General features: G+C 38.8%; 1 protein-coding gene across 1 annotated transcript in view; it reads right to left on the bottom strand.

Moving 5' to 3' along the window:
* Positions 1-9568: 9568 nt before the first annotated feature.
* The window catches only part of STK3 (serine/threonine kinase 3), a 296567-nt gene continuing 282281 nt past the window's right edge, over positions 9569-23854 (bottom strand). Inside the window, exon 11 of the mRNA XM_043879157.1 lies at positions 9569-10942. Within this exon, the coding sequence (XP_043735092.1) occupies positions 10784-10942 (159 nt within the window). The 3' untranslated portion in view covers positions 9569-10783. The remainder of the gene's footprint in view (positions 10943-23854) is intronic.

Here is a 23854-nt window from a genome sequence, read left to right as displayed (position 1 = left end):
CTTCTGGATTGACAGTGCCAGCAGATGTGAGGGAGGGTGAGTTGAGGGGAACGAACTTGGAGCCGAGACCAGTTAAGGGGCCACTGCAATCGTCTGGGCAGGAGATGATGGAAGACCCAGGGGCAGCAGCAGAGAGAGAATGGAGGTGAGGACACAGACTTGAGAAACATCTGGAAGCTGGAATTGTCTGGGTGGTGCAGGGTGAAAGACAATGGTGATTCAAGGACCCCCAGCACTGGTGATTGAATGGTAGATGTAGCACCCACTGGGCTGAAAATGCAGGGGCAGTAGTGTTCGGTCACGCTGAATTGGAGGTACGTGTGTGGCATTAAGAATACCTGGGTGTGGCGTTTATGAGCACAAGTCTGGGCTGAAGGCAGGGATTTGGGAGCCGTTAGCATGTAGGTGTTTACTGAGCTGAGGTTGTGTGATGCCATTGACAAATACTGAAAATACCGCACAGCCTGGTGTTAACTCTGAGAATATTGATCATGCATATTGGTATTAAATTGAATATGCACTGTGTGCCTTCCAATGGTCCCCTCAGGGAGACATTTCTTTCTTTCTTTTTTTTTTTTTTTTTTAGGGAGACACTTCTTATGTAGGTACTAAGAATGATGGGGTTTCTTCTGAGCAGCAGAGTTTGCTTTTGTCTTTTCCTCCCCTAAAATTGAAAAAAAAATTATGATTTTAACATAACTAAATATATTCATTTTAAAAAGCTTACAATTGATTGATTATTAATATAGTCACAGAGCTATGCAATCATCACCCCAATCAATTTTGGAACATTTTTGTCACCCTTCCCAACCCTCCTGTGCCCATTATTTCATTCCTTTTTACTGCTAACCATATCTCCTGGTATGGATACACCACATTCTATCCATTCATCAGTTGATGAAAGCTTTTATCTTACAGACCAGCACAGTCCAATAAACTCATAATGTGAATCACAAATATAAGCCAGATATGTAATTAAATTTTTTTATATAATTAAAAAATTTTAGCTGTTTTTTAAAAAAGTGAAGAGAAATAGGTGAAATTAACAAGATAGTTTAACCCAACAAATCCAAAATATTATTTCAATATGAAATAATAAAAATTATTAACGGGATAGTCAACATTTTATTTTGCATGACGTCTCTGTGATACAAGGTGTATTTTATACTTACAGTTCATCTCAGTGTGGCTATCCACATTTCACGAGGCTACCATTTCAGACAGAATAGCTGGATAATGTGAACTGTTTCTGCTTTCTTTCTTCACTTTGGCTTCCAGGAAGCTTTGGACCAAATTCACAGTAAGCCATTTTTCTATTATCAATAATATGATTCATGGCTCCAGACTGCTTCTCTTGTTTTTGCTTTTCCTTTTCTCACTTGTTTTTAACTTATGCTACTTTATAAATTGCCTCAAATAAAGGTGGAAAATGACAAAGATCTCGAGAAGACTATCACTGACGAAAAGAAGATAAATATTTCAGTCCGGCAAATACCGAGTGAGTTGATTTGAGGAGTTGAGTTTAAGTGAATTTCTTTAGATGCTGTTGCTAATTCTCTATCCACTTTCTCTGGCACCTTTGATCCAATACCCAACCTTCGCAAGGCTCTGCACACATTATTTCTTCTAGATACTATCAAATAATATCAAATAATAGAAATGGGTCTGGCTGAGTGTGACTGGGAGACACGGGCGCCAGGAAACAGGCCAGATATTTTTACTTTCAATTAATTCATCTGGGTAACATTCAGTGACTGGGGAAAACAAGCCCAACCAGAAACACAGACCACATGACCTCCTAAACTGCAGGAGAGAGCAAGCAAGACAAATGGTCCTTAATGTATTTTCACTGAACACCTTCCTTGTGTCACAAAACTTTCTTAGACTTTGGAAGTATACCAAATATTCTTTCTCCTCTCTGTCTTTCTCTGTGCTCTGCCCTCCCCACGGTGCCTCTCTTTCTCTGCTGCCTTCCCAAGCCTCAAGGCCTAGTTCAAGTACCCCTTCCTGAAACCTTCCTCGTCCTGCTCCACAGGGCTTCGTCTTTATATTTCTTACCACACCTGTGTGTGTCTGCCCTCTGCCAGGTGACAAGCACCAGTTCTCAGGCAGGAGCCAGGTCACCTGTGTTTGCAAACCTAGCACAGAAGCTGGTTCCACAGGTGTTCATCGATGAGTTAAATGAAGTGCAAAGTTGCTGGGACTCCCCGGGTGTGGGGCAGTGTGCTAAGAGCTTCACGTGTGTTTCATATTCATTTTCACAAGCCACTGAGGCTGCCTCCCCTGTTTGATAAAGAAGATGAGACTTAAAGGAAGGTTAAATAACTCACTCAAGGTCTTGCAACAAGTCGGTGGCAGAATGTCAAAGATGCTTACCTTTGAAGAGCTCCAATCTGCAGACGAGATCAGCTTTCATATCTTTTTTATAACAACCTCAAGAACTAAAGAAACGAATGTACTTCAAATTGGACAGAGTAGGGGTAGGTCTTTTCTGTCAGAAGTTTTTTATTCCTTTCAGCCAAGTTAGAAATGGTTACTATCGACTATCTCTATATACCTTGTAGATACTTATTACCATTGCTTTGGGTAAAGGTCAGGGGAACTGGTAAGACATCAGAAGTCATTTAACAAGTATATGACATCCCTTACATATGGAATCTAAAAATGATACAAATGAGCTGACTAAAAAAACAGAAAGAGAGTCACAGAATTAGAGAAAGAACTTATGGTTGCCAGGGGAAAATGGGGGGAAGGGATAGCTACGGAGTTTGGGAGGGACATGCACACACTGCTGTATTTAAAGTGCGTAACCAGAACAGGCTTTTGGACTCTGGGGGAGAAGGCGAGGGTGGGATGTTCAGAGAGAACAGCACTGAAACAAGTATACTATCAAGGGTGAAACAGATCACCAGCCCAGGTTGGATGCATGAGACAAGTGCTCAGGGCTGGTGCACTGGGAAGACCCAGAGGGATGGGATGGGGAGGGAGGCGGGAGGGGGGATCAGGATGGGGAACACATGTAAATCCATGGCTGATTCATGTCAATGTATGGCAAAAACCACTACAATAAAAAATTAATTAAAAAAAAAATAAAGTGCGTAACCAACAAGGACCTACTATACAGCACAGGGAACTCTGCTCAAGGTCATGTGGCAGCCTGGATGGGAGGGGAGTCTGGGGGAGAATGGAGGCATGTATGTGTACGGCTTAGCGAAACTATCCCAACATTGTTAATCGGCTATACCGCAACACAAAATAAAAAGTCAAAAAAACCCCAAAACTAGCAACTTATTAGATTTGTGTGAAGTTATTTTGCCTTATGGACTTTAAAAGCATTGTTGGACTTCTGTGACTGCCCACCACATTCAAATTCTGAATCATATTCCAAATCACTACTCACTTGTTAGAGCAAATAATAAACCCTCACAACCGAAAAGCCTTGCTGAAACTTGTTAAGGCCTACATTCATTAGTCCATTAGTATCAGGCATAATTTCCAAAGGCCACATTCTAAGTGTGGAAACTGATTTATGGTCATTAGCTGGTATGCTTTTAGAATAAACTTCTATAAACTTTATGAAAGGTCAACAGAGAATGAACTCATGAATTTGCACACTGATTCATTAATAATGAAACAGTTCTACATTTCAGATTCCTCAGTGTATCTTGTTTTTAATATTGAAGACTTTTTGGTTCCAAGTGCTATTATGTCTTCTCATTTGAATATTTTTGCTAAGAATATTTTCTTTTTAAATAGGAAAGAAAGCTGTCATGGAATAAATGGGAAGTCTGAAAAACTGCACAGCTGCAGAAGTGCCCCCATCCAGCGAGCTCTGTATACACTGGGACATTAGAAAGAGAATATTTTAAAAGCTGAGAGCTTTAGTGTCAGGTTTTATTTAGCTTCCACTCAACTAATTACACTTCACCTTGGAAAATTCTATAAAAATTTAAAGACAACTAGTTGCTTGGTTTAAATACAGGCAGGCACTGAATTTTCTACTAGAATTTTAGAATTCTAATTTTTAGTGCTTTCTCATAAAATGGAATACTTGTTTTTCTACCGTGGAAATGTAGGGTATGACACTATTTTGTAATTTTGGCTACAACTGTCCTATCTATCACGTTAAAACAAACAAACAAAAAAAACCTGTTTCCATTTGCTCTTTTCTCTTTACCGAGACTATAAAGTGGCTTATGGATAGAACAATACAAATGGGAAAACACTGAGATGAGATTTTAAGGATTCTGATCTGCTGACTGGCCTGGGGTTTGTACAGCATGGTGTTTTGCCTGGTTGGCCTAAATCAGTTTTGGTGTAAATGTGATTTGAGCAGGCTGCCGAGGGCAGGAGGTGTGAGGACTGGGGGCATGTGGTATTCTTTCTTGGCTTGTTCCCTAAGAGCAAAGACAGTGGTTATCTCCAAACCAGGGGACCTCATACCCTACAGATTTCTTTCTCCCCACGTGGTGATACTCTGAAAGATTCCAGCAGGGTTCCAGACCCAGGGCCTAACCTGCAGATTCCCTTGTCACACTGTGACCATATTTGACACCCACACGAACCCTATGAGAAGATATAAAAATAGCACAATAGGGAACCAGATTCTTCTCGGTATGCTGGAGAGACTCATACCTCCAGGTAATTCCTTTTCCTTAAAAAAAAAAAACAAAACAACCTTTCTATTTTTACAAATTTAAGATCAGGGAAATGTAAACACGTAGATCATAGAATCCTATAAAATTATTAGCTCTAAATTTGATTTCAAACTTCCTAGGATCAAAGTAAATTGGAAAACCCAATCAATTACATGATTCATACTTTTGAGAACCAGAATGCCAAAACTTTACTGAAATAAAACTATAGAATAAATTTGAAAATTTCCTGATGGTTCTTCACAAATGAGGCCAGAGATGTTGGCCTTAATAATATCCCTAAAATAGAAAAGATAATTCTTAAGGTGTGGGGGATGGTATAGCTTAACCTAACTACTGACTCTGCTCTAGGAAGAAGGGAAATACTTAAATCACTATCTGTGAGCAGGTTAGACCCTTGATGGGTTCTAGAAGACTCTAATGCACTTTAGAAGTTACAATAAACTTATTTATCAATGGAGACCAGGGCCTTTTTCTTTATTCTTTTAAAAACAAACTATATTAACTGAAAAGAGTTAAGTTTATTTTTAAAGTCATATGCTAGGAACTTCACTTAATATTTCAAATGTACTAGAATATTTGATTTTCACAATTTTGCTGCATTATTATAGATCAGGAAATTGAAACAGAGTGCTTGAATGCTTCTTCTTACCCAGGGCAACAAAAGTATAGAGCTGGAACTGGAACCCAGGTAACTGACCTTCTGAGGTCTTCTTTCTTCCACTATACTGATCAATGTTTCTCTAAAGTACTCATTATCAAAGACAGACTTTGGTAAGGAAGAGAAGATGCTAACATTTTAGTTTACCAAAACAAACAAACAATATATATATATATTATATATATATAGCTTTTAAGGCATAAGAACTCCAAATATATCCTAATGAAGGGTAAAAAATATCTTTTTGTACAAATCATCTTGGAAACTTCAGTAAATGCACCCTGCTTCTTTTCCTGCCATGTAGATAGGGTGCCTTTTTGGAAAATTTAGGTTCCATTGAAATGGAGAAAAAGTTCAAGTCAGCTAACAAGGTCCTCTCCTAAGTTTTAACTGAAGCTTCTTCCAAGACAGATCAGCAACCCTGTCCAGCAATTCTAAAGCCAGACCTGCTGTGTTTATTAGGCAATGTGGTCTAGTGGAAAAAGCAAAGATTTTGGAGACAGACAGTTTAAAGCTCATGCTGGCACTGACTAGCATGATGATCTCATTTAATCTCTCTAATCCTGTCTTTTCCGAGAAAAAGACTATGCATCTTGTTGTGAAGGTCTGAGATAATACACCAAGTTCATGATTTGGTAGCTGCTCAAAAACTGGTTGACATTATCGTTCTTGTTACCATGATTACCAAAATGTAAGGAGAGGGATTAGCCTATATGATTAATGATGGCAATTCTGTTACTCAAGCTAGTTGCCTGCAGTGAAACTTTATTTACTACCAAATACATCTAACATCCTGATAAGCACTGTGAGAAAGCAAGGTAGACAAACACCAAGTTTCTGCTTTCAGCTACCTTACAATCCAGTAATAAGGGAAATCAAAAAGAATTTGGAAGCAGTTTGGTTTGGTGGAAGAAAGGCCTCAAAGAAAGCAGTTAAGGCAGGATGGGCTTCACAGCTGGGACAAGCTGCAGGCCTTGAGGGGCTTCCCAGGTGACGCTCATGGTAAAGAACCCACCTGCCAATGCAGGTAGATGCTGGAGACTAGGTTCTATCCCTGGGTCAGGAAGATCCCCTGGAGAAGGGCTTGGCAACCCACCCCAGTAGTCTTGCCTGGAGAATCCCATGCACAGAGAAGCCTGGCTGGCGGGCTACAGTCCACAGGATCACAGAGTCGGACATGCCGGAAGCTTAGTGACACACACACAGGTCTTGAATGGCAGGAGGCAGAGTTCATTAGTTTTTTTTCCTCCCATTGCGCAGAGTTCATCCTTAACTGGGTAGGCAAAGTTCTGCGAACTGGAAGAGTGACCAGCAGAATCAGAATTTTAAATTAGAGAGCTTAATCAAGTGAAGGAAAAAAAACTGTAATTGGGAGTCTGGCTAATGCAGGTGTGAGAAGAGCAATGGACTGGGAACTGTTCTTCCAAGACTAGTGGAAGAACCGAATTGGTCACTTGCTTTCTCGTTTGGGGTCTTTTTATGACTCGGGGAGTTGGTTGACTGAGGTTGAAGGTGTTTTGAGTAGATATGGAACACGGAGAGAAGCTGATTGACTCCTTGGAGGATAAGCCATGATCCAATACATCAGACTATGCTACGAAGGGATATAAGCGGCCCTGTATCTTAGCTCCAACAGCAAAGACAAGTAATCCTCCTGTTAGGCTCCAGATTCCTGGGCTCTCGACCCCCACCCCCCAGAAAGACTCTCCAAATAGTACTCCAAAATAGCATTTTGATAAAATATCTATTAAATGTCTGTACTTAAGAAGTTTAGTATGCAATGCAATTCCAATTATTTTTAAAAATTGTTCTATTTTAGAATGTTTTATTATTAGTACTTTTGGATTTAATTATTATTCTTTAACATACAGGATAGGAAACGAAAATAGCACTCCTATTGAATGCTAACGTGTCAGTAATTTGAAAAGATTTCCTGTGACTAAGTTAAAAACATCTCATTAATATATAATTTCCACAAGAGAAGCTACATATTTTTCAGTGACTAGAGAGTGATTTTAAAAGTTGGGGATATGATGCAGTAAACAAGCAGAAGAAAGAAATTCAAAAGCATGTAAATAATACATGTAAGGCTGTTCAGCAGAGTATCTGACACACATTAAGTGTCCCAAATAACAGGTATTATTATTTTGAAAACCATTTAAATAAATACATTTTCTTGTCCAACTGGCCACAGTAGCTCATATTTTGAATATAAAACTATTTATGCTAAAATAAGCTAAGTGTATTGTAAGCCTGTAGAAATGAGTCATCTAAGTTCATTAAATCAAAGAAAAAATTTTCTCATCTAGAGGCCAACATATACAATGATGCTGACTTTTCAGCAAGATGAAATCCTTCTTCATTAGCTTCAATTACATCTACAATACTGTATCTATGAGAGGACGGGGGTGTGCAGAAAGCACACTTAACTATTTTTGGAATGTTCTCAGCAACCAAGGTTAAAATAATAAATGTCTTCTTCTTAAACTCATTAAAATAACCAGAAAACTCTTTCCTAAGAATAATGATTAATCAATGCTGACCTAGACTTGAAAGTTTCTTTAATGGCTTTTGGTTCTTCTAAACTTTAAATTCCTTTTTTGATTGGTGGTTGGCAGAGAGTGAGAAGATAGGAAAATTTTAAGGCAGATTATCCTGAAATGTTCTGGCGCTTCCTAAGGTTCTGAAGTGGAACAATGTCTACTGTTCTTAAATCTCTAAATATAGGTGTGTATACATAAATTTGGGCTTCCCAGGTGGCTTAGATGATAAAGAGTCGGCCTACCATGCAGGAGACCTGGGTTTGATCTCTGGGTCAGGAAGATCCTCTAGAGAAGGAAACAGTAACCCACTTTGGTACTCTTGCCTAGAGAATTCCATGGACAGAGGAGCCTGGTGGGTACAGTCCACACAGTCTATGGGGTCGCAAAGAGTCAGACACAACTGAGTGACTAACATACATATATTGAGAAAGACAAATATAACAACATATAAATATATATATATAAATAACATATATATAAAGAATAATTACATATATAAATAACATACACATTTAAAAAGACAAATATACATATATAAAGGCAAATGTAAAGTCTAGTCACATAAAAATTATGATTGAAACATGGGATATTTATGATTAAGAGGAAGATTCTTGTTGAGACTTTATTAGTAAGAGTCGTTAACAGGCCTTGTTGAATGAATTTGCATAAATTTTCTAGTTTAGTAAACAGGAGATAAATCATCTTCATAGGTTTCTTGTCATTTCATGTAGGTGGTTTTACTTGGCTAATAACAAATCAGTCAGTGGATTCCATCACATTAGGTGAGGTATTCAGCAGTTTACTGAAAGAAAAACAAAGCAAAAAAGGGCGGGGTGTTTGAGTTGACTGACCCTGAAGCTGACAATTGAAGTCACAAACTCAGTCTTCATTTGTTGTTATTCAGTCCCTCAGTCGTGTCCCCCTCTTTGTGACCCCATGAACTGCAGAACGTCAGGCTTCCTTGTCCTTCACTACCTCCTGGAGTTTGCTCAAACTCATGTCCAGTGAGTTGGTGATGCCATCCAACCATCTCCTATTTTGTGGCCCCCTTTCTCCTCCTGCCTTCAATCTTTCCCAGCATCAGGGTCTTTTCCAATGAGTCCACTCTTCGTATCAGGTGGCCCAAAGCACTGGAGCTTCAGCTTCAGCATCAGTCTTTCCAATGAATATTTAGAACTGATTTCCTGGTGTGATCTCCTTGCTGTCCAAGGGACTCAAGTTTTCTCCAGCACCATTTTTAATAACCTTTATAAAATCTTCAATATTTACCATGTTTTAGCAATATCATAACCTCTATCCAATGAGACAATTTACTGTTTGTAAGGACTCAACAGGGCAAAGACAAATGTTACTCCAGGTATTACCCGGGGTGCAAAGGTCATTTTTAAAAGGAGTAGAAGTTTCCAGAGATGACACAACTTCTGTTGCTGCTGGCTGGAGCGACTGTGTGACTCACCAGCGCTCCTTCCCTTGCTGTGGTGACCACCAACGTTGCAGACGGTGGAGGCTCTGTCAGCGTGGTCCCTGGCTATGAAGGTCAGGAGCAGGGCACGTGGGTGACAGGTGATCTAGGTTATGTTAAACCCTTGAAGGTTTAGGGTTGTTATCACTGAATAATATAGCCTGTACTGTCCTGACTAACATACCTTCCTTGCCTAGAAAAGAGAGAATCTAGGTCATGAGTTTTAAAAAAAGATAGAGCTGAAATGTGCTGGGTGGCACAGTAAATTTATTTGTCTTTATGATTTATACATAGTAATTAAACACACAAAAGAACAAACGCTGTCAAGATGGCCATATGTAGTTTAGGAAATGACTGGTCCCGGTTCAATCATGCAAATGTTCATTCAGCTTAGAAATGAGTTTCTTTTTAATGGTTTTAATCTTTTTTTTTCCTAGTCCCCAAGGCTTGCACAGATCAGTACAAACATTTCTGCTACTTTGTTATCATCAGGCACATGATGTTTACCAATTCCCAGCAAATAAGTGAAATCAACAATAAAGTCTGGGGACAACTGAGCATTTTCACAGAAATAAATGTGATGAGCTTATTACAATTTGATACAGTTTAGCTCTCAGACCTACCCATGAAGCATGAAACAATATTAAGAATTACATTTGTCTTAAGGATTTATTTCTTTTAAAATATTCACCATACATTTTTGTGCAAGGGTTCCATTGATTTCTTTGGTTTTAAACATTATAGCTCTGTATGACCTAAATATATATAATCCTATTTGTACCAAACGTCAGAAATAAAAAAATTAAAATTTCAGAAGGTAAAAATGGAATTATTGCTTCAGTATAAAAAATTGCCTGGCCCATTTATGTACTATTATTGCTTTGCTTCTATTGGAAAACTATCCTGGAAATCAAGGAATGTACCCCGTAGCTCCTGGCTTACAGTATAATTTGGTTGTACACTGTCATCTATTAATATGTTCCGACCTTCACCAAAGCTATCCTGATCTTGCCCTTAAAAAACAAAACAAAGTGAAATAGCATAAATAAATAAGTTTACCTAGAGGGATACAATAAATAGGCTATTAGAAAAGAATAAAGAATATTGTAACATAAAGCCCTTCGGTGCTGTACAATTAAACAATAGCTTTGGATTTTCAAGGTTTCTAAACACAGCCTTCGTTTTACAACACAGTTTTAGTGCTGGTATGTAGCTGACAGATATAGAGAAGAATGCACTTCTGCTGTTTTCATCATTTAAAAATGAAAACACAGTGGAAACCATATTAAGTTCTGTCTTCTGGGAATTTACCTGGGTTTGTACCATCATCAGTTTTTGGCTGCTGCCTGGCTGTAGAGCACAAATCTTAGAGATTAAAAAAAAAATCATAATATTTCTTCAATTCTTAGTGGTTTCTTGGTCTCCAGAATAGTCATAGAAACAAACAGAAAGGAAATTAGACTCAGAAGTTTTGCTGTCTTCTTTTCTTTGCATCCATTGCATCCAGAATGGGCTGCCTTTTTGCAGTGTATCTTTGACGAAGCTCTTCTATTTCTCGTTCCATCATGGGGTCCAGTGCTTTTAACCGCATCTGTAGTTCTTCTAAACTTAGATTTTTTAACTAGATAGAGGAAAAAAAAAAAAGAAGACATTAAAATAGTAAAATTATCTATAATAGGTTAAAGTCTAATGAGTTTTAGCAGGAATATTCCAACTCCTCACATCATCTTTGAAATACGGCTCAACAATTAAAACAGGAATTCCTTCCCTGAAGAACCGAGAAGGCACGTCTTGCAGGAACCTCAAGTAATTTGCAACAAAACAATAAAAAAAAAAAAAAAAACCTCTCCTTTTAGGAAAAAACAAATGAGAAAAATAAGCTAATAAAATCTATCTGGGTTAAAAAAAGGCAGAAATACAAATGACCACTGCCTACAGACAGATTTTCAGGATGTGTTCTAGGTTGTTGTTGTTGTTGTTGAGTTGTGTCCAGCTCTTTGCAGCCCCACGGACTGCAGCTCGCCAGGCCTCCCTGTCCCCGACCATCTCCCGAAGTTTGCCCAAGTTCACGTCCATCGCATCGGTGATGCCATCCAGCCATCTCTTCCACTGACACCCTCTTCTCCTTCACTCTAACCTCACATCCTTGCCGGCCGTGGAGAGCTATGATAATCATGAACACTTGCAGAGATCACCCAAGAATGTGACAGGATTGAATACAGGGTTAAATTAACTGTTCTAGTCTGCATTTTACCAATCTTAAATTTTAAGTACTTGGCTGATCAGAAAATAAAATTATCTAGAATACTTTAACCCCAAATTGGTTACTTTATAAGCCAGGCAAGAAAACACTCTCATTACTTTGTCACATACCAATTTTAACCAAAAATAGCATTTTTCAGCTTGATCCTCCACCTTACTCATCATACCTGGCCCTAAGTGACTCTTGGTTCCAAAAGTCAAATTCATTCTCAACTGAAAAAGATCTGTCACCGCTGAGGCTACTGAAAAGAATGAGTCACAGACTCTGAGGAAATGCAAAGGAGGAGCTCCAAAAATATAAGGATGACAGTGTTACGGGAAAGAATGCATTGGTTCCCAGGATGATGACTCTGAAGGTGATTACCACTTGCTCTGGTTTGTATAAACAGTGCTTTTATATACCTAGAATATGCCCTGTTATTTCTTAGTCAAACATCACAAAAACAAAAAAACAAACCCTAGCCTATTATATTATACAATTATATGCATGTACATATAAAGCATAGTGTTATGTTACATGTGCTTCCCAGGTGCTCAGTGATAAAGCATCTGCCTGCCAATGCAGGGGACATGGGTTCGATCCCTGGGTCAGGAAAATCCACTGGGGAAAGAAGTGGCCATCCACCCCAGTATCCTTTCCTGGGAAATGCCATGGACAGAGGAGCCCGGTGGGCTACAGTCCATAGGGTTGCAAAAGAGTCAGACAAGACTTAGTGACTAAACAACAATTATATCACATACTTTCTTCACTAATTTTTAAGATAAGTATTAATCTGCTCTATGGTCACTACTGTTTAAATCACTCTGGGGATAAAGAGTAAGCTAGTGGGGCATCTCGACACTTCTGTGATGGTGAGATGAAGGGCCAATGGAGATCACAGACAGCCACGTTTCTCTGGGAAAGATGCCTGGGGGCTGTCTACCATAAGATCAGGTTCCACTGTTTCTGTTTTAGCCTATGTTACCTTTGTTATCTTTGAATTTCTATAACATTCAAAATTTAAATATCACCATTCAGTATTTGATTCTAGAGTCATGTACTATTTTCACAATTAATTTTTATGCATGGGTTTCACATCTACCCCAGATAATCCCCAAATATTTAAACTTTAGACACACATCTTTGTACACACATCTAGAAACTATTAAACTATACTGCTAAATGTGAGGACACAAAGGTGAGGTAAATAGGAATATAGAATAAATGACTCAAAGGAATGGGTTACACTATAATTAGTGTATTAGTGTTATAATTAGTGTTATTTCTATAACATCATACAAAGCAAACAATTGTTGCATTAAATACCTTATAAATACCTTATACTACCTTACCGGGGAAAATTACCCATAGTTTGTAACTATTTTACTAAAGTAATGGACTGAATTCAGAAAAAAAGCTACTTAGAAAACTTTTTTTTGGTAACAGACTTTTATATTATCAACATGTAAAATTTTATATTATCAATATGAAAAACAGATCTGTGATATTGGAGAACCATTAGCTGGCATTGTTAGGGAATTATGTGTTCCACATATGAAAATTCATGGCATATCTAAATCTTAATTAAGTGATAAAACTCTTTCAACAATTTTTAACAGAAAATCCTTTATAAAGTATTTTACAGAATATGCTGCCTTCTAAAACAACCTCTCCTTTTGGTGAATCATCATTATTAATATCTATTACTAATGTATACCACATATTAATTTACCTTCTTCCTTTTGGTTTTATCTTCATTTGAGGGAAAGCTATCAGCTCCTCAGTATGTCTGGTAAGTGGCTCAGATGGTAAAGAATCTGCCTGCAGTGTGGGAGACCTGGGTTTGATTCCTGGGTCAGGAAGATCCCCTGGAGAAGGGAATGGCAACCCACTCCAGTATTCTTGCCTGGAGAATCCCATGAACAGAGGAGCCTGGCGGGCTACAGTCCACGGGGTTGCAGAGTCAAACACGACTGAGTGACTCTCACTTTCACTATCAGGCCCTTTCACTGCCATCCCTGGGTGAATATCCTTCTCTCTCTACTCCAAGTCTGTTCACCTACTGGGAACCAGAAAAGCAATTAAACAATCCTATCAGGCATCACACTAAATAGGAATAAATAGCTCTGAGTGAAAGCTTGAGGCTATTTTAGGAAAGATAGAGCATGGCTTTAGTGCTGAAGCTTGTTACACGTTTTTTGTTGTGTATGTGTGTTTAAAATTTTGGACTTCCCTGGTGGTCCAGTGGTTAAGAATCTGCCTGCCAATGCAGGGAACACAGGTTCAATCCCTGGTCCAGGAAGATCCACAAGCTACGGAGCAACTAAGCCCTTGTGCCACAACCACTGATGCTTGCACGCTCCAGAGCCTGTGCTCCACAACAAGAGAAGCCAGCAATGAGAAGCCCACAGACGGTATCTGAAGAGTAGGCCCCACTCGCTGTAACTAGAGGAAGCCCATGTGCGGCAATGAAGACCCAGCACAACCCAAAGAAATAATAAATTTAAAAAATTTTAAAGCCTTAAAAAATTTAATTTCATATTTGTGGCTGTATAAGGTTGAGGTTACAGGAAATCTTTTACATAAAATATATCCATAGTTGGGGCTTCCCTTATGGCTCAGCTGGTAAAGAATCCGCCTGCAAAGCAGGAGACCCTGGTTTCAATCCCTGGGTTGGGAAGATCCCCTGGAGAAAGGAAAGGCTACCCACTCTAGTATTCTGGCCTGGAGAAGTCCATGTCCATGGGGTCACAAAGAGTTGGACACGACTGAGTGACTTTCACTTTCACTATACATAGTTATATTTTCTGGTGGGCCATCAGAGAACTTCAGAACTTTAACTCACTTGTTAAAACATTTATTGATATTTTCTATGGACCCAAGCACTGCAGATGCAAAGATGAACAGAACACTACCTCCCTTAAGGAGCTTGCAATCTAGCTCATGAGACAGGTCCAGGTACAGCTAACTCATGAATGGAGGGGTACGCTGAGAAGTCGGGAAACAGGATGGGGTAGGGTAACAGCATACGCAGAAATGTGTAAGGCACACAAGTGCCTGACATCTTTCGAGATGTCAGCTGACTGCTGGGATGTAGGAAGGATCCATGGGAGAAAGGGATCAGGAGATAAAGACAAGAAAGAGGGGAGAGGCTGGATGACTAAGGGCTTTAAATGTGCTGCTACAAAATTTCTGTAGATAAGAAAAGAAATGCTTGATAATTCTGAGCATAATTACTGACATGACTGTATAAGAATGAGCTTTAGAAAAATGTCTCCAATAGCAGGTAGACAAAATGGGTTGCCATCGGGGTGGGGGAATATGGGCAGGAGTTGTCGTCAACAGGTTACTTCAGCAATCTAGTGAGAGGAAGAGGCTTGAACCAGGGAAATGGAAGCAGAGATTGAGGAAAGGGGTTAGAGAGTCTAAAAATACAACTGATCGGGCTTTCTTTGTTCACTGACAGAGGGAGGAAGGATTAGGGACGATTCTGGCCTAAAGCTGGGGTCATGGGGTAGAGACTGACACCAGTTAATAAGGGAGGGGAGAGTTAATGGCATTAAGGTGGAGATATCAGATGTGGATTATAATTTGGGGGTTTTAGACCTCAGGAGAAAGATTCAAGCTGAAGACAAAGACTTAGGGAATCATCAGCATTTAGTTTGTAATGAAGCTCTCAACAGGATAAGATTATCCAGGAAAAGAAGATTTTTCTCTCTGTTCCTAAGATCCATGATATCCAACAGAAAACGACCCACAAATCTTATTAACACTGTGGTCAGAGGCTTTTCTTATCTTCTTAACAGAACAGAAACATATATATATATATATATATATATATATATCCATTCATCTATCCATATATTCCTAAATAACTCTAGATTATGGTGTCATCTAGACCCCAGAAATTGTGAGGTTAACTGGTAAAAATGTTTACTTCTTATACATATAGGTATGACTTACAGACATGAACTTCTGGTTGAATTTTGACTTCTGATTCAGCCCTAATAACATATATTTAGCACTCTGTGTTTCTGTAGCCCTCAAGCCTCCACAGGCTTAAAAATGGTTTGGGGTGGGAAACATGGCAGATTAAATATTTAGAGAGACTCATAATGATAAAAATTACCCTGTAAAATCATACAATCCACTATCACCCTTTAAAAATGCTAATCCAAATTAAAACTATTTGGGGAGGGGTAGTAAATGTGAAGAGTTGACTCACTGGAAAAGACCCCGATGCTGGGAGGGATTGGGGGCAGGAGGAGAAGGGGACGACAGAGGAGGAGATGGCTGGGTGGCATCACCGACTCAATGGACATGAGTTTGAGTAAACTCTGGGAGTTTGTGATGGACAGGGAGGACTGGCATGCTGCGATTCATGGGGTCACAGAGAGTCGGACACGACTGAGTGACTGAACTGAACTGAATACAGATAGAATCAGAAGAAAATGCTGAGCTTCCTGAACTAATATCAATGTTACTGTGATTAAAGTTTCCTTCACTAAAATCAAGTCTCTTGGAAGATGGAAATCACTTCAGAATTATGTTTATGGATTAACAGATCTTGTGGTAAATTAACTTGAATTTACATTTTTTATATAGGAAAGAAATGTTACTTATGAACCATCTTTCTACATGAAATACAAAGTAGCTGTATTACCATAATCATATGCCAGCTGACTAACTCCAGAATAAATGTAGAGTAAACAGTGTTGGGAGCATCAAGTCTTTGTTCTATGTCTGGGTTTAGAATTTGGTAAGTCAAGTCAAATAAAGGAATTTTAGAATATGTATACATTGTGGGCTTTACTATATATGAAAAACATACAGAAATGAGTATCTGGAAATGACTTTTACATATTTTAGGCTAATTTTATTAAACAGAATTTAGTTTTTAACTTAAATGATAAAATAGAAGTTGCATAACTAGCAATGATGCTTAAATCTTCAGGCCTTAACACACTGGGAGAATATATTGTAGCTTGACTATCTTTACAAACACTGGACACATGTCTTGGTTAAGTGACTAAATAAGCTGCCATGCAGTCAGAAGGAAAACCTGAAGGTAGAGAGTGAGCCCACAGCTGCTTCAAAAACACAGAGTCACAGAAAAGTCTATGCGTTTCGGAACAGTACTGTTTCATTATCTGAGACATTTTTTTTCCCCTGTTCATAATTCACATTCCCTATTCTGTTCTTCTTGGCCATTTGAAATGACAAATATCAGGGGGCAAGACGTACTAATAAGAGCAGAGAATAAACTCGGTTTCCATAAAAGGGTTTAAATAGAGACTGGGTATATTGAATCATATGGGCCTGAAAGAAATGCATTTTGAGATCTGGGATTATTAAAAGTTATTGCATATGACTAAATCATTTATTTAGCGGAAAACACAGAGCCAGGTTTAGTTAAGCCTCACAGAATCTCACTCTAAGAGAACCTTAGAGATGATCTACTCTAACTTCCTTATTTTAGGGGAGGAAATGAGAGCTAGCCTGCTCAGAGTTACACTCCTGGTTAATAGCAGAGACATACCCAACTCTTAGGTCAAAGCTGCTTTGTTTTGTTTTTTTATTATACCAAGTCTGGTATTCTTAATCTAGCACAGCCAGAGAGTTCAAAATGTTATGTCACTTCGGAATGGGGGTGTGATACTGAGAAACTTCTAGGGTCTTCAACCTGAACTAAAAGGAAAAATGGTTTTTAAATATTCAGCTATAAAGGCCACACTGAGCAGAAAATGCCACATTTGACATTTCTACAAAGCCGTCTCTTAAAATGGAATAAACTGCAGAAGTTCAGCAAAAGAGGGAATGGCTCTCTTCTTAAAGGTTCAGGCTGGTAAACTAGGATCTCCCAGCTCTTACAGAAAGTTTAGGTGACAAACTCTTAAGAAAAACCCAAAACTTTCAAAGAAGATTAATTAGATAGTTGAGTGGGTGGATACTTGTATATAATGGAAAAGTCAAAACTACTTTTCAATAGGAGTAACATTTTGTTTGAAAATAGTATCATTTGGTACATGAGTGACAGCTTGAATAAGCAGCTCATTTTGTTACTGATAGTCCTAGATTATCACATTTTAATCCAAGAGGTAAGAAGATTACAGCTCAATATACTAAAATATTTTTTCACTATGCTTTAAAAAAAAAATCCAAGACAGGTATGCAGATTAATAACTCACCAGCTCTTACATAAAACAGCATAAATAACTCAGTAATGTAAGAAGGTAGCAAACAAAATTAAATCAATCCACAGATAATTCTGACAGTTCAAGCTTTTAATAAGAATTATTTCTGAACTCTATGAGAAGTACTGAAAAGCTGCTAATTATTATTGATCAGGAAGAACTGTCAATAAAATTAGAACTTTCAAGTTTATGTATCCAGTCTGCTATAAAAATGTTATTTTGTTTTGTCAAAAATAGTCCTAGTTACATGAGGGTTTTTTTTTTAAGTCTTAATTTCAAAAAATAGCAGAAACAGGATCATGCAAGTTTTAAAATGCTCAGGTGTGGTAACATTTCAATACTTAATGGGTCTATGAGTTGCTGGTATAATCAGCCAACTTAGAGACCATCACAATGAAGCAAATGGTCTTACGTGTAAATGTTAACACCGTCAAAGACTCGATCAAAAAAACTTTGTCTAAGGTTGGCTGTGTTTACTGGGAAAACACACTCTTCTTAGCAACTGTTTAAATAAATCTCACAGATGCTACAGACCTTATTAGTGGCCTGTGATTAAAAAAATATGGATTGCTAATACTGTATCCTGACTCATCTATTTTCCCATCTGCTAGCAATTCTAACAATATGAACTATCAACAGAACGGCTAACAACAATAATTTTCTATGGCAATTTTGATGCTGAATCGCCTATAGCATTTTGCAGGATTTACCACTGCACGCCTCAAACTGTTTTGAGTTGTCTGTGGCCTGGAGGAACATATTCCGTCCCCCCCACCCCCGATATTCCATTTTAGTTCGAATTTTTACTGTGTTGAACAGAATCTGGTTTAGTTTTATACAACAGTATTCATGGAGGCCGCCACATCATTTCACCAACAATGAGAGTGGGAGACACACCAAAGTACCAGCGGAAGTCCAGTCAGGCCCACTGGTAAGTTTAGACACCTGTGCGCAGCTAAGGGGCTTTCTGCTAAGCAACAGGGGTGATAGGTAGCACTTAAAAAAATGTTAAGATGTTAATATATTAAGGAATTTCCTGATTTAATTTCTGGCACTGAGAAGAAAACAATAAACAAGCTCTCAAGTCAATACAAAATTCTACGGAGCTTTCTTAAAAGCTTCATCGTACATATACATTTAAAACCTGTATTTACAAAGCTAACGAAGAAAGTGATAACTTATGGAAGAAAGGCTGAATTACTCACCGTATACGTTCTTTAAAATCTACATTAAATCTATCGGCAGAGCTTTCTTCAGACAATCTCTACCTATCTGGATGGAGGATTGTACATATAACTCTGTTTGGGGCTGAGTGGCCCCGTCTACAGCTGAATGACTACAAGAATTCCGGGATTATAACTGGAAATTGAATTAAGCATCTGTTTGACCTCAGAGCATCTAGAGTAACTATGACATTTAGATCTTTTCATTCCTGAAGAAAAGGGAGAGCATCCCTTCTTGTGGCTGTCAGAGGAGGAGAGGGGGAAAGTGCCAATTACTGATCACTTACCAGGGGTCAGACGCCATCCTGGGTCCCCAGCAGTAAGTCATTTAATCCTAACAGTCACTTTACGGGGTAGCTATTACCAGCTCTGTTTTAGAGGTGAGGACACTCGGAGACCCAGGGACTCACCCCAGGTCACACGGCTACCGGAGTTTATACATGCACTCAAGGACAACATCAAATCCACCCACGTAAGTTTGGACTGGAGCCTAGTGAGAACAATTTCTTAGGCCTCCCAAGAACTACAAAAGCACTTCAAAGGCCAATTATCAAAAGATTTTTTTTAAACAGATTGTTTATAGATTAAAAACAGGGAAACATTTAAAAAATCCCACCTTTCCTCTCTAGATTGCACCTACAGGAATATTTTACTTTCAAGATATTAATGTATTTTTGAGGCTTCCCAGGTGGCACAGTGGTAAAGAATCCACCTGCTAATGCAGAAGATGTAAGAGATATAGGTTCAATCCCTGGGTTGCGAAGATCCCCTGGAGGAGGAAATAGCAACCCACTCCAGTGTTCTTGCCTGGAAAATTCCATGAACAGGAGCCTGGCAGGCTACAGTCCATGGGGTCAAAAAGAGTCGGACATGACTGAGCACACACACAATGTATATTAGCTGTAATTGGCCTTATGAAATAAGCACGTGTATGTTTATGAAGGATTTTTCTACTTAGTCAGCTCTCTAGCTACATAGCCCTCTGGGATAGATGCCACAATTTAATCAATAAAGAGATACGCCGTGACAAAACTAACATGACCTGTCCCCTTGACACAGAAGCAAGATAGCCAGCATCCATTCAGACTGTCCCATAGTTGGTCTGACATGTTATTTGGCTTGGATCTAGCAGCGAGCTACAAACTGATGGACATTACTATGGTTATTTTCTACAGAAATCTGAGCCACCCATACAAAAAAAAAGAACCATGAAATTTCAGTTGTATTCCTCAATGGCAGCTGAACACCCATTCCTTTTATGCCTTTCAGTTTCTAGTAAGTAGTTTTGTCTGCTAAAAATACCAGGAAAAACTTAATTCATGCATAACTCTGCTATACTGTAAGAAGCTCAAAAATTCTAGGCCCAGAACAAAAAATTACGAGTAACTCGAAACCAACCACTAATTAAATCTTTCCAGATCTACTAGGGGGCAGATGAAAAAGCTCTATTAGCTCTGATTCCTTATATCTGTGTTTTTGATGAACACTTTGAACAGTTTTTAAAGCACCAACAAAGTCATACATGAGGGATTAACCAATTATGTGATTAACTTTCTTTATATACTATGCAACTAGTTTCTTTAAAAATTATATGACTAAGTTATGGATGATCACAAACATTAAAAAAAACATAACTACTTAAAATGTATCTGTAACCAGCTTACTGGGCAAATCTTTGTGTTAACTACTGTATAAACAAATAGTTTCACTTCTTCAATCACACTTCTTCAACTACGCTATGCCAAATTTCCCTGACACATCCCTCAAGGAGTCTTGCACAGATTGCATTGATTTTTGGTCACTTTTCATTACTGAAAGTCCAGTTATAAATTTCAATCTCATACTAAACATGGGCTTCCCAGATGGTGCTAGTGGTGAAGAACCCGCCTGCCAATGCAGGAGACGGGAGACATGGGTTTGATCCCTGGGTCGGGAAAATCCCTCCCCCTCAGTCTGGGCTTGCACAGAAAGACCCAGAGATTGTGGGAAGGGATGCTGTCTGCATCCAGAACCTTCTCCCCAACTCTTTTCAATTTCAGGGTCTACTTCCTCTCTGGCTCTGGGAGCTGGGAAAGAGAGAAGGACCTTTTGAACTAAATGGTTCCATGTCAGCTGCAGGGAGGTTCCCCTGGTCCTGCTCCGGCTGGGCTGATTACTGGGGCTGGAGCACAGACGGGGTGTGTGTGTACGGATTTCCAATGGGGGGGATAGTATCACCCCGGTGCTCACCCCTCCTGGAGAGGGGCTGCACTCTGGGTGGGGTGTCATCTCCTTCGGCCTGGAGGCCCCCTCAGCAGCAATAATGACTTCTGATCTCTGTTTTTAGAACCACAGAGGTTGCAGAGGTTCTTTTCTACACTCTCCAGGGCCACCAGGACTACAGAGGGCAGAGGGCCCCTAGTCCCTTCTCTCCTAGAACATTACGCAGTGGTCCCAAGTTATCCTGCAGGCCTTGGTTCCACCAACGGAAGTCTTTGGGGGAGAAGCAGACATCTCCATTAATATACCCTCCAGACTCCCAGGACCTTGCCTGTCTGCTCTAGTGGTAACCGGTGGGTCTGCAGGGGGTGGGTCAACCAGTTCAGCGAGCAGCTGGCTGGGACACCAGATGCCAGTCTCCCTTTACTGCAGGCGCACCGATCTCTACGAATGGCAATCCTGAAGCACCCCACGGCCACCTTCAATCTCAGCGAGGAGAGGGCCCCTCTCTTCCCCACCCACTAACCATTAGGCTGTGAACTGCATCAGGACAGGAACTTTGGCAAATAGTTGCATCCCCAGTGTCGAGACAGAGCAGGTACCTGATAGATGTATACTGAATGAATGAAAAATGGCAGGGCTCTTAGTAAACCCTGGAGGGAGGTGTCTGGTCTCAATGGCTGGCAGGCCTCCTTAGAATACATGATACTTAAGAGTCTGCTGTTTTTGGTTGTGGACAAGACTGCTCATGTGTGGCAACAGGAAAAGTACTTTCAATGCTGTGGTACACATCTGTTCACTCTAAAATATGAAAAAAGTGTGTGTGTGGTATCAAGTAGGTGCACGTACAACTGAAGTAGAGCAGAAAGGGCCATTTGGGAAAATCAGAGACATTATCCCGCATATTTCATTTATTTCACTACAGGGTAGGCCCATGCTCCATTACATGTTTATTCTGCATGTCTGATAATACATTTAATTTTGATCTCAACTCCTTACTGTCTTAGAAAAATGGCTTCTGTCAGAAAGTTCTTCAAAATGATAATAAATACCATAGTTTACTCCTTTGACAAACATGTACAGAAGTGCTTTGGGAGGGCATAATTCTTACTAATACCACTGAGTGCATACAACCATTTATACAGTTTTCTGCTGCAGTAATATCATAGTACTTAACCTGACCATTTAAATTACGTCTATCTGCAAATCATGAAGATGCAAAATTTACTTTGCCCATCTATAAAAAGGGTTTTAAAATAAAATAGAGGTCAGCTGAAAACCACACATCATGAAACGCAGGTTGTAATGCATTACTTTTTAAAATAGAGAAGCAATACCTACGAATGAACAGGATTCCTAATACTTTAGTTTTAAGGCATTAAATCTGTAGTTCCTTTAAGACACCACAGAATAAATATCATGGTCTAATATCCACTTATAAAATAACACGAACTCAAAGTGTGGTAAAAAGTTTTTAAAAACTTAGAGAGCAACAATAAATTTTGAACATAGTTCTTCATCCTTACTTGCCACATAAGTTTTAGAAAATAAAATTTACCAAAAAGGAAACATTTTAACATAATCAACAATTTTAGAATGGCATAATTTGTGACCAAAACAGTATTTTTAATTTCCCAGTAGTAATAGTATTTTTAATTTTAATTAATTAAATTAATTTTTAATTTATTTGAATATAAAAATTCAATTAAAAATCCATGAAGAAATTCAGGAATTTAAAAGGATGAGCAGAAAAAAAAGATAGGAGGGCACCTATGAAAATGTTAAAATATAAAATCCCTTCCTATTTTAATAACAATCAGTCTTGTGCAAACATAAAGACAAAACCAAGTGAATAAAACCGAAGCTGAAGGCTTCTGCCCTTATTCTTTCATTAATAGTTTTAAAATGTGTTCATAGTGCTACTAATTTAAAGTAAGAGAAAATATAAAATGGGACTAAGTGAAAATAAAATTGGCTAATTATTAACTGAAATGCATCTTATGAAGGAGGCCTCAACTGTTAAATCTAAGTGTAAATGTTTCAAACTTACAACTTTCTGGTTTAGGGGGAAGACAGCAGTGTTTGTGTGTTACACCATCATCTTAGACTGGACAACTAATATGTATAAAACACTGAAAATAAAGATGAGAAAGTAACATGCCAGTGTCATCTGCAAACGAAATAGCTTAGAGTAAAAGTTTACTGCAAACTAAAATTTTCACACTTAGGTGCCTTTAATAAATGAATTTTTCCCAAAGGCTTTTTAAAAAAATATGAGAATGCCATCAAATTAGATTTTTAAAAATTGCTTTTATCAACTAATAGAGAACATGGCATCAAAATTTTGTTTAACCCCACCTTGTAAAATGAGTTAAAAGGAGGCATTTTAACATAATCAAGTTAACGAACATTGTTCCCAAATGTTCCCAGAACTTTTCGGCGCTGAGAGGGACCAAGCTGCACCTCCTTCAGAGGCAACGAAACTTCTGACTTGATCTTCCTTGAGCCAAACAACCTCTTTCTGAGTGGACTCACGACTAGGGGGACACAGAAACAGAGGCAGAGAGCTGCGACTGAGGGGACTTCATGAAAACAAGATCGTCTCACTTTGCATCTGGTGGAAGCCAGGAGACTGTGGTCACTAGTGGAAACTAGTGGATCAGAGTTTGAGCTCT

Source organism: Cervus elaphus, chromosome 21 (assembly GCF_910594005.1).
Source record: "Cervus elaphus chromosome 21, mCerEla1.1, whole genome shotgun sequence".
Lineage (NCBI taxonomy): Eukaryota > Metazoa > Chordata > Mammalia > Artiodactyla > Cervidae > Cervus > Cervus elaphus.
This window is presented reverse-complemented; position numbering and strand designations above follow the sequence as displayed.